Genomic DNA, 15,351 nt, shown 5'->3' with positions numbered 1-15,351 from the left:
ACACACACACACACACACACACACACACACACACACCACATTCACACTCACACTCACTGATAACGACTGAGTTTTTAGCATTTTTTTGGTTTTTATTCAGATTTTGAAATAGCAAACCTAGAAATGTGAAATTCACATACATGTTTCTTCAAAGTAAAGCCTTGCTCCTATTGACGTCACCTTGCATGCAGCAGACCATTGACTAACAGAGAGTGTTCCCTGCAGTACGAGCAGGAGATCTCTCGTCTGAAGGAGCGTCTGCGGGGCTCGGGGCGCCGCCTGGAGGAGTACGAGCGCCGGCTGCTGGCTCAGGAGCAGCAGATGCAGAAGCTCCTGCAGGACTACAAGCAGCGCCTGGAGGACAGCGAGGAGAAGCTGAAGAGGCAGCAGGAGGAGAAGGACAGCCAGATGAAGAGCATCATCTGCAGGTAGGACTGACTCCACCCGCCTGGGCTGCTGCGGCATGAGAAACAAATGCACCGATACATGCTACTGATGCCTGATAACGCCGAGTAATCGAAACAAAACTTCTGCCACGCCTGAAACTCCAGAACGAGATGTATGTCCTCCTGAGGGCAGAACGAGATGTATGTCCTGAGATCGTGATGTTTTTCACGTTCTCTAAACGTTTGGACCTTTCCAAAACTCTTTCACGACAATTTGGGAACAATTTAAGAACGATTGGATGGTCTCTTTGGGAACATTTGAGAAGGTTTTAATTACATTTCGGGTCATTTGATGGACAATGTTAGGGATACTTTGAAGACACACACACACACACACACCCACACACTCACACACACACACACACACACCCAACACTCACACACACCACCACACACACACACACACACACACACACACACGCACACATCACACGCACACATCACACGCACACGTCACACGCACACGTCACACCACTCATCACGTCCACAGCACTACAACCACACACACGCACACGCACACGCACAGCACACACAACACACACACACACGCACACGCACACGCACAACGGCACACACACACACACCCACACCACCACACGCACACGCATCACGTCTCACACACACACACACACAATAACACACCCACCCACACCCACGCACACGACACGCACACACCACACAACCACACCACACACACACCACACACACCACACACCACACACACACACACACCCACACACACCACACACGCACCACACACACACACACACACCACACACACACACACGCACCCCCCCACACACCACACACACACACACACACACACACACACACACCACACCACAAACCACGCACACACACACACACACACACACACACACACAACACAAAAACCACACACACACACACACACACCACACACACACACACACACACACACACACACCGCACACACACACACACACCCACACACACACACCACCACACGGCACACTCACACACACCGCTCACACACACACACACACACACACTCACAACACACACCACACTCACACTCACACTGCACACACTCATATCTGATAAGGACATTTAACCAATTTCGGACACTGGGCCTCATTTATAAAATACTACTTGACGGGGAAAATGTGCGTCCTCACGCAACTCTAACCCATGCGTACGCACTAAGCACACAAACGGGAGAGAGGAGAAACTGCGACACCGTTGGCAGAAGGAAGAATGGAGAGAAATATGTGGAAATAATACCATAAATAAAATGTTACCTCTCATTTATCAAATATGAAGAATTCATTTTCAAACATTGATTAAAGCCAATCTTTAAATGATGAAACAAACGCTTGTTTGAGACTCCTCAGTGCACACAAACACATCACTTGGAGAAATAAATAAATACGGATATGTTATTTAAAACCACCTCGAATATGTTGTGTTCATGTTATGAAATGTTTTCTCATAAATGATGCGGTAAGCAGGAGGACAGAATTACGTCTAAACTGACGCCGTTTAGCTTTTCTATAGGTTGTAGATACGAGCATGGTTTTATATACTATCACGTTTAATCGTGTTTTATGCCGTTTGCCAAGACTTGATAAGTCGCTCGTAAATCACAGGAGGTATGGAAACTAAGAACACCATATGTGGTAAACAGCTAATATAACACAACACATTGTATTTCCTTTAACTGGTGGATTATGGATATATAGTTGCTGATCGACAGCTGGAACACAAACCACCAAATACAACACAATCATTCAGACCCAGTCGTCATGACTACACTCCGGAGGGATTCCCCCATCATTTCTTACAGTTTCTCATCAAGGGGGGGGGGTCTGCTGTCCCCGGGACAAACACACTGCCTGAGGAAGGCTATGTGTCTTTTTGTTGTCATTAACTTTTTTCGGACCACTTATTTATTTATGTTGGTGACGATCCGACCTCCATGCTGCTCCTCTGGTTCAAACTGCATCCACCAAACAATATGATTTATCTCAACCTCCCCAAAATAACCAAAATCTGACACGGTGTGAGATGTCTGTTTTAGCTGTTCTGTCCTCATTTCCTGATCTTCTTCATGCAGTCAGTCAGAATGAATGAATGGATGGATGGATGGATGGATGAATGAATGGATGGATGGATGGAATGGATGAATGGATGGATGGATGGATGGATGGATGGATGGATGGAATGGAATGGTATGAATGGATGGATGGAGGATGGATGAATGAATGGATGGATGGATGGATGGATGGATGGATGGATGGATGGTGAATGGATGGATGGATGGATGAATGAATGGATGATGGATGGATGGATGGATGGATGGATGAATGAATGGATGGATGGATGGATGGATGGATGGATGGATGGATGGATGGATGGATGGATGAATGAATGAATGGAATGGATGGATGGATGGATGTGAATGGATGAATGGATGGATGGATGGATGGATGGATGAATGGATGGATGGAATGGATGGATGGATGGATGGATGGATGAATGAATGGATGGATATATGGATGGATGGATGGATGGATGGATGGATGGATGGATGGATAGATAGATGGATGGATAGATGGATGGATGGATGGATGAATGAATGAATGGATGGATGGATGGATGGATGGATGAATGGATGGATGGATGGATGGATGGATGGATGGATGGATGGATGGATGGATGGATGGATGGATGGATGGATGGATGGATGGATGGATGGATGGATGAATGGATGGATGGATGGATGGATGGATGAATGAATGGATGGGCGTTTCTTTGACTATTTATAGGCAAATATGGGCGTTACGAGTCGATTGTGATTTATAAAGGGAAACAGGCGTAGGGAGTGCCGTACGCACTTCCCTCACCGGTACGCAATGTTTTGTGAATCGGAAAATGTCGGAACATTTCTGTACCTATTTTTTTGCTTTGTACTACGTAAGCAACCTTCCCACGTGAATCCTACGCCTGATCGGATAAAATATTAACTTTTATTTATTTGTTATTATAGTTTGATCAGATATATATACAAGGCTCAACTTTTTTTATTATTCATATTTATTTATTTTTGAATTTCTGGATCTCATTTTACCATTAGAACAAAACTAAAGATGTAAGAACGATTGGATGGTATCTTTGGGAACATTTGAGAAGGTTTTAATTACACTTGGGGCACTTGATGGAAAATGTTAGGGATACTTTGAAGACAACTTTTTTGAATGAGTCTTCATAACATTTATGGAGCTTTTGAGGAATTATTTTAGAACAAAACATTTAGGGAACTTTTGACATTTATTAGAATTCGTTAAGAACATTTTAGGAACATTTTGATTCTATTTTTTGGAACATTTGGGAACTTTATTTTCCAAAACCTTGAGGAACATTTTCAGGACATTCTGTCGTAATGAAATATCCATTAAAGGACATTAAAACAAGTTCTAAAATGTTTTTGTATTTATTATAAAATGTTCTGAAACGTTGTGAAGACCGTGTGGGAATATTTGTTTCCTAAATATTATTTTTTTCAGACTGATGGCGGTGGAGGAGGAGTTGAAGCGGGACCATGCAGAGATGCAGGCGGTGATCGAAGCAAAACAGAAAATCATCGACGCCCAGGTACAGGACATATCCTCTGAGACATGAAACCGTGTTCTTAATATGATCTGAAACTGTACAGGAAATAGTTTTTAGTTCTTGTTCTCTCATCGTCTCTTCACTGATTCCAGGTCAGTAATGGATGTGAGATTAACCAATCAGGCAAGTAGTGACTGAAGCCCGGCCCCCGCCCCCCCCCCCCCCCCCCCCTCCCCACCCCCTCACGCTGTTTTCAGAGCGCCCTCACCTGAGCAGCCAATCACAGAGCAGATACCTTTATTACCTAGCATCATATCAGATAAACTTTAAGCAGTGTAAAACAACAGGTGAATAAAACACATTTTAGAACGTCACGTCACCACCGCTAAGCTAAAGGAGGCTAATGTTGGGCTATAAAGGAACTACAGCACGGTCACATGACTTCACGTCACCACCGCTAAGCTAAAGGAGGCTAATGTTGGGCTATAAAGGAACTACAGCACGGTCACATGACTTCACGTCACCACCGCTAAGCTAAAGGCGGCTAATGTTGGGCTATATAGGAACTACAGCACGGTCACATGACTTCACCTCACCACCGCTAAGCTAAAGGCGGCTAATGTTGGGCTATAAAGGAACTACAGCACGGTCACATGACTTCACGTCACCACCGCTAAGCTAAAGGAGGCTAATGTTGGGCTATAACATGCAGTGCGGGTGGGAAACATCACATCACATCACATCCTCCACCCTGATTCTAAACACCGGTGCCCCTCAAGGCTGCGTGCTCAGCCCTCTCCTCTACTCCCTGTTCACCCACGACTGCGTGGCCACACACAGCTCCAACACCATCGTGAAGTTTGCTGATGACACGACCGTCATCGGCCAGATCACAGACGATGACGAGACGGCGTACAGAGAGGAGGTCGAAAACCTGACATCTTGGTGCCAGGAGAACAACCTCCATCTCAACATCAGCAAAACAAAGGAGCTGATTGTGGACTACAGGAAGCAGCAGGGAGAGGGACACGCCCCCATCGCCATCAATGGGACTACGGTGGAGAGAGTCAAAAGCTTCAGGTTCCTTGGGGTCCACATCACTGAGGACCTGACATGGTCTCTTCACACCACCACCATCACCAAGAAAGCTCGACAGCGGCTCTTCTTCCTCCGCAGGCTGAGGAGGTTCAAAATGGATTCCAGGATACTCTGCAACTTCTACAGGTGCACGATAGAGAGTATCCTCACTGGCAGCATGACGGCCTGGTACGGCAGCTGCACCGACCTCGATCGTAAGGCTTTACAGAGGGTGGTGAAAACTGCACAGCACATCACCAGGACGGAGCTGCCATCCATGGAGGACCTTTACTCCCAGCGGCTCAGGAAGAAATCACTACGGATTATCAAAGACCCCCATCACCCCAGCCACAAACTGTTCTTTCTGTTGCCGTCTGGCAGACGTTACCGCAGCATCCGGGCAAGGACAAGAAGATTCGGAGACAGTTTCTTCCCGCGGGCAGTGAGACTGTTAAAAAATTGAACTGTTGAAACAACTTCAAACATTCAACTGCTACTCAGTAGTATGTATCTAATACCTAATATATATATATCATTCCAATAACTTGTATATAGACTCATACTGCACTATTCCACATCATAACTTTATTTCATTTTTATAACTATTATTATTTTTGTATTGCTCTTGCTCTTATTGTTATTATGTTATGTTATTATGTTGCATTGTTGGAGAAGCCTGTGACATAAGATTTTCAACTGCATAATTACTCTGTAGCTATGTCAGATTGACAATAAAGAACCTTGAACCTTGAACCTATAAAGGAACTACAGCACGGTCACATGACTTCACGTCACCACCGCTAAGCTAAAGGTGGCTAATGTTGGGCTATAAAGGAACTACAGCACGGTCACATGACTTCACGTGACCACTGCTAAGCTAAAGGAGGCTAATGTTGGGCTATAAAGGAACTACAGCACGGTCACATGACTTCACGTCACCACCGCTAAGCTAAAGGAGGCTAATGTTGGGCTATAAAGGAACTACAGCACGGTCACATGACTTCACGTCACCACCGCTAAGCTAAAGGCGGCTAATGTTGGGCTATATAGGAACTACAGCACGGTCACATGACTTCACGTCACCACCGCTAAGCTAAAGGCGGCTAATGTTGGGCTATATAGGAACTACAGCACGGTCACATGACTTCACGTCACCACCGCTAAGCTAAAGGAGGCTAATGTTGGGCTATAAAGGAAGTACAGCACGGTCACATGACTTCACGTCACCACCGCTAAGCTAAAGGAGGCTAATGTTGCGCTATAAAGGAACTACAGCACGGTCACATGACTTCATGTCACCACCGCTAAGCTAAAGGAGGCTAATGTTGGGCTATAAAGGAACTACAGCACGGTCACATGACTTCACGTCACCACCGCTAAGCTAAAGGTGGCTAATGTTGGGCTATAAAGGAACTACAGCAAGGTCACATGACTTCACGTCACCACCGCTAAGCTAAAGGTGGCTAATGTTGGGCTATAAAGGAACTACAGCAAGGTCACATAACTTCACGTCACCACCGCTAAGCTAAAGGCGGCTAATGTTGGGCTATAAAGGAACTACAGCAAGGTCACATGACTTCACGTCACCACCGCTAAGCTAAAGGTGGCTAATGTTGGGCTATAAAGGAACTACAGCAAGGTCACATGACTTCACGTCACCACCGCTAAGCTAAAGGCGGCTAATGTTGGGCTATAAAGGAACTACAGCACGATCACATGACTTCACGTCACCACCGCTAAGCTAAAGGTGGCTAATGTTGGGCTATAAAGGAACTACAGCACGATCACATGACTTCACGTCACCACCGCTAAGCTAAAGGTGGCTAATGTTGGGCTATAAAGGAACTACAGCACGATCACATGACTTCACGTCACCACGGCTAAGCTAAAGGCGGCTAATGTTGGGCTTGATGACATTTAGTCGTCTCATTTAGACACTTGTTAGCAACCTGTTAAATCCACCAGTGGGGTATTTACTGACGTATTTGATGTCGTAGAACAAACATCTCTTCACCTTGTGTTAACCACAGACCTTATATCAAGCTAACAACCAAAAACACATTCAGACAACCATTGACCTCCAGACCAGGGGACAGGAAGTGATGTCATGTCAGGGTTTCAGGACTCATAATGCTGAAATAGGTCTTTGAAGCAGCTCCAGGTTAAACTCTCACATTGACTGTTTCTGGTGCTCGGCGCTCTGATTTGTTGATTTCTGTTTGGCTGAAGCCCCTCCCCCTCACCACTCATATTAATGGATTCTGTAACCAGGAGGTCGTGTGGACGCAGAGATGCCCTTTCACTTTCTGAGCCTAACTCTCACTTTTTCTCTTTGAGTTTTTTGGGCTGTTGTTGTTGTTGTTTATTTCCTGCTGCCACTCTCTGATTATGTTGGCCTCGGAAACACATCTCAACCTTCCTCTCCGTCAAACTGAACCTAATTTAAAACAAAAGTTAAAGGTGTCTAGATAAAAAAGAAATGTGTTTAATTTGTATTATTGTTATATATATTTTTTAATAATCAAATTCGTCTTTTTTCAGACCTCAGAGGAATTTAAACTCTTTGAATTAAACTTTAAATGTCTCACTTTGTGCTGCGATGTGTTTTCGCCCCGACAGTCACTGGATCACACAGCTGTCAATCTAACTTATTGTCCCGCCCCCCCCTTTTTTTTTTCCATCTCTGTCCAATCAGGAGCGGCGGATCGACTCCCTGGACGCGGCGAACTCCCGTCTGATGGCGGCGCTGACGCAGGTGAAGGAGCGCTACAACACACCTAGCATCCACAACGGCCTGTCGCCTAGCAACCCCACCAAGCTGTCAATCACTGAGACCGGCGAGTTCAAGAACAGCAGCTGCTGATTGGCCGAGAGGGCGGGCGGGCGGCAAGAGGCGGGGCTTAGACTCTTAAAACAAGAGTAGAGACGGAATCTATAAATATGTGTGTAAATACTGAAGGGTGTGTGTGTGGGTGTGTGTGTGTGTGTGTGTGTGTGTGTGTGTGTGTGTGTGTGTGTGTGTGTGTGTGTGTGTGTGTGTGTGTGTGTGGTGTGTGTGTGTGTGTGTGTGTGTGTGTGTGTGTGTGTGTGTGTGTGTGTGTGTGTGTGTGTGTGTGTGTGTGTGTGTCAGAAGCACAGAGAGGAAGGAACAAAACCAAAATCTATAAACGCACTCCAGTTTTGTAACTGACTTTTTTAAATTAGTTTTTATTTGAATATTTTCTGGTTTTTGATTTTGTGGAGTTTTTTTTTTTTTTTTTATTACCCGAGGAGTTTTGGGTTTTAATTTATTCCTCCACTTGTCTCCTTGTTGCTACTGAACCGACTCCTGTAGGATCACACCCTGCCTGCTGTCACTCCTTCACAATAAAAGCCTGAAAGTGTGAGTGTGTGTTCTCATGTCTGTCCACGGGAAATATTAAACATTACATAAATATCATATAGGAGCGTCTTTAGATGTGTTAACGTTGAAGACCTCCGCGCTAACTCACCAATATTCAATATGTAATAAATGTGTCTTTGTGGCGCAGCTTTCTTAATTACTGATGTGTAATTAATTGATTTTACAACCAATATTTTAACAAAAGATACAAAATGTACTTTACACACAATACTTAGGAAAGACTTTTAAAATAAGATGATTTGGGTATAGATTAAACAGTGGCGAGCCGTCAGGGCCCTCTGATATCTAAGATATTCTAAAAAATAATATTTAAAAACATTTAAAAAAAAATATATTTTTTTTTAAATATATATTTTTTTAATATTATTTTTGTTATATTGTTCATTAGTTTTACCGAAAAAAAACTTGATTTAATTGTATTTAAAATAACATTTCCAAAGAAAAAAATCCTTCGAATCTGCCTGTTCAGTCTCTGTTGAACGTGAAGGGTTACATGAAAGAAGCTCGTCTGGCCCTCTCTGCGATTCACAGAGGGCCCGCTATAGTAACTGAACGAGAGAGTAATGTCAAATGACAGTACAATTGACCAATCATATCTTCCCTCTAAATGGGTGGGTTTTATTATCGCGGACTTTATGACAAGTTCCGCCCGCTGTGAAACTTTTCTTGTTTCCATAGCAATAACAACTTCCTGTCAACAGCGTGAACTCGCCTTCAAAATAAAAGCATGCCAAATTACACTTAAGACATACAACTGCAACGAAAGTAACAAACACAATGCAATATCATTTTCAATGTCAAAGAACACAAATGGGGTTCACAGGTGTTGTTTTGTGTGGTAGAGGGTCGCTGTCATTGATGCGTTTTGCACCCTGGGCCGTTGTTTTGATATTCCGCTGAAGTATACGCTGTGACGTAATAACTCTTTTTTTTCCTTTTTTTCGAGGGAATTGGTGGGGGTCAGAGGGCCTAGGTATAAAGCTCACGGCTCGCCACTGATAAACACTATATCCCAGTAGCTAAACCATGAGTGTGTTAACAGCAAATATGCAATTAAATCTGTCAGTCAATTAAAGGTCATTCTCCTCTTCATCAACTCTATATCACAGGTCTGAGATACTGAAGTGGCTCAAACACCAAACAGATCGTTCACTTTTCTCATGACATTTTAAATACACTATACTACCACTTCTTTCATATTTTAAACTTAACATACATTTACCTTTTTAATGATATTTTCAACGTACCATACTATGACTTTTTCCATATTTCTGTCACACTATACCATGAGTGTTTTAATATACTATTCTACAACTTTTAACACATTTTTCGGCAAGTGATACTTTGGCTTTTTTGACAAACTATACCATAACTCTTTTTAATAAAGGTTTTTTCAACAAATTTTAACTATGAATTAAAAGATATTTTCTGACAACTTTTTTATTGATACTATACTTTTACATTTTTAATATTTCAACATGATATACTATATATTTTTCCATATTTTTCGACATACTATACCATCAGTGATTTCATGACATTTTCTACATACTATACGATGACTTGTTATATTTATGAAAGACTTTATCCAGCACAGTCCCAAACACATCAGAGCAAGACACCTTTAAAAGATCAGATCCATAGAGTTTAATACAAGAACACACACCATCACCACCATCACCACCATCACCACCATCACCACCATCAGGATCACAGAGGGAAACACAGCCTAACATTTTGAAACACACTATTTCATATTTTCCAACACACATATATATATTTTTTTATAATTGACTAATAAAGTCCTCCTCTCCACTCCATCTCATAATGTTAATTTGAATAAAATTACACTATTTGAGATATACATATTTGCATAAACTCCAACAGAATAAAGGCACTGTATTTGTGAATGTTAAGAATTAAAGAATATACAGAACAATTAGGTGCTAGAAGTTACATACAATATTTGGAAATCAAGTCATTCAATATGCACAGGAAATAATCAGCAGAAATCCACCCAAATATCTCATTAACACAAACTCCATGCAGGTTATTGCGTTCATGATTAAAAGTCTTCTATTATTCTATTTGTAGGCATATATTATAGTTCTCAGATATAGAAACATGTCTATGAAGTGTTTTGCTCAAAATACCAAACAGATCATTCTAGCGCAGGTGTCGGCAACCCCTGGCACACGTGCCTGCCAGGGGTTCCCGACACCGTAACCACTGGCACACTGGGAATAAGTGTGCAAAATATAAAACATTTATTTTCGGATCCTGAACGAGACAGAGCGCGTCTCCCCGTTACCTGCAGAAGGAAGCCATGCACGCAACGCAGCCCTGCTCTCTTTAACTCCAGGCGACTTTCTGCTGCTTTCCTCCGTGGTGAAACGATCAGGGTGCTGCCGGAGCGCGCCCACAATTCACAAATCGCAGTAGGCTACCCATAAGGAGCTGTACAGATGCCGCAGTTATTATGTGGTTGTGTCTTCAGTTGAAAGCCCAGTGGCGATCTGCTCATCTCTCATCGAAAATAATATGCTACACAGGGGCGGACTGGCCATGTGTGTTCTGGAGGATCACAGAACGGACGATCGTCATTATTGTGATGCCGTTTAAACCAATTATTTAAATTTGTTTAAACGGCATCATGTAAGTTGCACTGACAGGTGAAAGAGGTCCATACACTGCGAGGCTCCCCCCGTCCTCCTGTTGACATTTCACGAGCGTCGAGCTCTTCACCACTCCGTTGACAGTTCACGAGCGCCCCCCCCTCCCCCCCGTTGTTTCCCCTTTCCAGAGATGTGGGTAGTGGGTATGGAGGAAAAGAGAGAGGTTTGTATTTCCAGCACTGTGTGAGTCTCCTGACACACCGGGGACACATTTTTGTGCTAGTGGAGCCTTGCAGCGGCGAGCCTGATTCACCCTAAATGCGCCGAATGAGCTCAAGGTGTCCTCAGTTGAGGCTCTCTCCGCAACATGAGGCCCCCTCCGCGAGGTGAAGCCCCACGCAGTCTGCGTGATCTGCGTGGGAGGGGCGGCCCTGTCACGACCAGTCAGACTCTCTCTGCTCAGGACCTGAGGCCATGCAGTGGATCTGTCTGGGTGACTGGGATAGGGCTGTGTTTCTTTCGTTAATGTAACTTTTCTGTTCCCCTCAGATAACAACAGCTGTGTGTTTGCTGTGTTTGGATCCAGACAGTTTTCCCTTGAATATTTTAAGAATCTACGTCTGGTCCTGGGCTTTGGTGGTGGCCGTAAAACACCCACTTGACTCACATTCAGTGAGATGTTGGTCCAGTTGTCCCCCAGGACGTCCTGTAGTTTATCTCTTAGATCTGACACGGCTGCTGTCACGTCCTCGAAGTGTCTCAGAGGACGGATGTTGATGCTGGAGGAGTGTGTAGCTTCACTGAGGGCTGGCAGTGAGGGGTAGCTGTGCAGAAACTGGTTGTGATCCTCTGTGTGAGAGAGCAGCTTCAGCTCAGCGTCTCTCCTCTTCAGCTCAGAGATCTCCTGCTCCAGCTTCTCCTGAAGCTCTTTGACTCGACTCACTTCTCTCTTCTGCTGGGATCTGACCTGCTGCTTCACATCAGAGCTTCTCTTCTCCATGAGACGGATCAGCTCAGTGAACATCTTCTCAGTGTCCTCCACTGCTTTATCAGCAGAGCCATTGACGGCCTCCACCTCCTGCTGAAGCAGCTTCACCTCCTTCTCTCTGTCCTGGATTCTCTGCTGGATGTTGAGTCGACTCCCCTCCAGCTCTCTCTCCCTCTCAGTCCTCTCTGCTGCAGCTGACACTGTGTCGTGGCCTTTGTGTTCGTCCAAAGAGCAGAGGTAACAGATGGACTGCTGATCAGTGCGGCAGAACATCTTCATCACCTCGTCGTGACGAGAGCACACGTTCTCTCTGAGCTTCTTGGAGGGCTCCACCAGCTTGTGTTTCTGTAATGCAGCTGATTCAAAGTGAGGCTGGAGGTGTGTCTCACAGTAAGAGGCCACACACTGCAGACAGGACCTGAAGGCTCTCAGTTTCCTCCCAGTGCAGACATCACAGGACACATCTTCAGCTCCAGCATAGCAGTGATCAGCAGGAGCTTCTTGGAGTCCAGTCTTCTTCAGCTCCTCCACTAAAGCTGCTAACATGGTGTTTTTCAGCAGGACAGGCCTCGGTGTGAAGCTCTTTCTACACTGAGGGCAGCCGTGGATTAGCTCTCTATCCCAGTGGTGTTTAATACAGTCCATGCAGTAGCTGTGTCCACAGGGGATAGTCACCGGGTGCTTCAGTAGATCCAGACAGATGGGACAACAGAAGATTTCCCGGTCCAGCTGAACTCCTTTCTGAGCCATTTCTCCTCCGAGCGTTAGTCAGACGTTTCCTTTTCTCTGAACAGATCAGTGTGAGCTCTGAGGATCAGCTGAGCTTTACGAGAGGCAGGGTGTGTTATCTGAACTTTACAACACACGATTAGAGAAGTGGACCTTTGACCGTCAGCTGACCAGCCGCAGAAGAGTTGTTGGACTTGTAAAAAAACAACAAAAACATCTGCTTCATATTTAGAAATCCGTCATGAATGAAGGACAGCGTTGGGAAGTAGTCATTTGATCCAGGGTCTGTGTTTAGTCTGTGGCATTCCCTGGGTTTATTGCATGTATTACATTATTGTGGCGTGTCTTATGGACATGATCTTATCTTATTTCCGTGTGCGCTGCAAGGGTCAAAGGTCAGGTGTGTTATATGATGTGCAGACTGTACATTCTTGGAAGAGGAGCTGAACTTTGTTGAGTGTTTAACGCCTTGACAACAGATCGCTCACTCAGCTTTGAGGAGGGGAACCTCTGAGGCAGTCGTTCCCAACCGTTCTGGAGATGAAGATTTGTTCCGGGAAATGTATAAATACTATGTATAGCAAAAAGAAACTACAAATATGGTGTCGCTTTGCATCACCGTACATTACGTGATTAAAGAATGTAAACCCGGAGTTGAGAGTATAGTCAGGGGTTTTAGGTGATGGGAGACACGAGGTCAAGTGCTCTTTATAACAATTGGTCTCTTCATGCGAACAAAATCAAAGTGTAAATCCAGCACATGTTGCAACTCTCACACTACCTTGTTTAAATCAGCACAGCTCTCCACTTTAAATACAGTCTAAAGTGTTTTCATAAACGGTTCATTTGTTATAACAGTCCTATTTTTATTTGTTTTGCTACGTATTCTTCTTTCTGTGTCTCTGTATGCACCACAGAAACCACAGCTAATTCCTCGTATGTGTAAACCTACTTGGTAATAAAACTGATTCTGACTTCTAGCTTGAGTTGTGTTTTCCATTGCACAGCTACCGTGTCGTTGCAATCCGCAGACCACCCAGAGCCAGTAACAGCAGCAGCCTGCGCTCCTCGGGCCCAAACCCACGAGCAGAGCAGAGCGGCAGCAGTTGGATGAAGACGTAGATTGCATCCTGGAAGGGACTGCCGAGGGGGATGTGGACTGACGGCTGAAAACGATGGCTACCATCATCGTAAACATCGCAGCTGAGCGATTTGGAGTACAGGAAGTCAAGCCCGCACCACCGGCGTATGCTCCGAACAACCGAGCAAGGCAAATCCAGCAACTCAGGGAAGAACTCAAGATGCTCAGGAGGCAGTACGAGGAGGCAGGAGAAGTCCAGAGGGCCGGTTTAGTGCTCAGGAAGAGGCTCCTTACCCTGCGGAGAGCGGAGAACCACAGAAGAAGAAGGAGAGGGCAAGAAGGAGAGAGAGGGCAAGAAGGAGAGAGAGGGCAAGAAGGAGAGAGAGGGCAAGAAGGAGAGAGAGGGCAAGAAGGAGAGAGGCGTTCCTGGCAAACCCCTTCAAGTTGACCAAGTAGCTCCTTGGCCAAAAGAGGGGTGGCCGGTTGACCTGCTCCAGAGACGACATTAACAACCCCCCCAGTGCACTCACAGTGACCCCAGGAGAGATCAGCCACTGGGTCTGTGGAGAGCATTGATAACACCGACCGAACCAACAGCAGGTTTCAATCTGAAAAAGCCCTGCCTGAGAGAAGTTGAGGAAGTTGTGAGGAAGGCGAGATCTAGCTCAGCACCAGGCCGAGGTGGAGCACCCTACAAGGTGTATAAGAAGTGCCCGAAGCTACTCCATCGACTTTGGATGGCCCTAAAGGTGATCTGGAGAAGAGCGACAATCGCACAGTCGTGGTGATACGCTGAAGGGGTGTATATACCCAAAGAGGAGATATCTGAGAAGCGTGGAGCGTGGAGAGCAAGATCTTCTTCAGTCTGGTGTCCAAGAGACTCGCCACCTTTTTTCTGAGCAACAAGTCCGTTGACACATCAGTACAGAAAGGAGGCATAACAGGGATCACTGGAGCACACAGGAGTGGTGACACAGCTCATCATGGAGGCGAGAGAGGGCAAAGGGTTGTGCTGTGGTGCGACCTTACCAACGCATATGGATCAATACCCCACAAGCTTGTTGAGGTTGCACTGGAGAGACACCACATACCACAGAAGGTAAAGGACATCATCCTGGACTATTAGCTAGAGCAGGGGTATCAAACTCAATTTCATCGCGGGCCACATCAGCATTATGGTTGCACTCAAAGGGCCGGTTGTAACTATATAACTATAGCCTACATATAAATATATAATATACATAAAATAATGTATTATATTACATTATTGCCTCCGCATTGGATTATTATCGGATAGGGTAATAACTTAGTAATTAACTACGTCTGAAAGCAGAAGTCCAGGGCAAATAATTGCAAGTCTCTTCAATGCGCATGTCACAAAATGAGATGCATTGTGGGACATGTAGTTTATGGGCAACCTG

The 15,351-nt window shown here is 44.9% G+C and overlaps 2 protein-coding genes across 2 annotated transcripts in view; one reads left to right on the top strand and one right to left on the bottom strand.

Moving 5' to 3' along the window:
- LOC117498825 (ras GTPase-activating protein nGAP-like) overlaps nt 1–8,123 on the top strand; it is a gene marked incomplete in the record, with an annotated part of 75,364 nt that extends 67,241 nt beyond the window's left edge. Inside the window, 3 exon segments of the mRNA XM_034150969.1 lie at nt 226–428; nt 3,992–4,079; nt 7,810–8,123. Coding sequence (XP_034006860.1) covers nt 226–428; nt 3,992–4,079; nt 7,810–7,977 — 459 coding nt within the window.
- Nucleotides 8,124–10,789: 2,666 nt separating this feature from the next.
- LOC117498821 (tripartite motif-containing protein 16-like) lies at nt 10,790–12,891 on the bottom strand. The gene has a single exon (XM_034150966.1). The coding sequence runs from the start codon at nt 12,868–12,870 to the stop codon at nt 11,278–11,280; it is 1,593 nt and encodes a 530-aa protein (XP_034006857.1). The 5' UTR covers nt 12,871–12,891; the 3' UTR covers nt 10,790–11,277.
- Nucleotides 12,892–15,351: the final 2,460 nt, after the last annotated feature.

The sequence above is a fragment of the Trematomus bernacchii genome, unplaced genomic scaffold (assembly GCF_902827165.1).
Source record: "Trematomus bernacchii unplaced genomic scaffold, fTreBer1.1, whole genome shotgun sequence".
NCBI classification, from domain to species: domain Eukaryota; kingdom Metazoa; phylum Chordata; class Actinopteri; order Perciformes; family Nototheniidae; genus Trematomus; species Trematomus bernacchii.
Note: the sequence above shows the minus strand (reverse complement) of the source record. Positions and strands in the feature narration are given on the sequence as shown.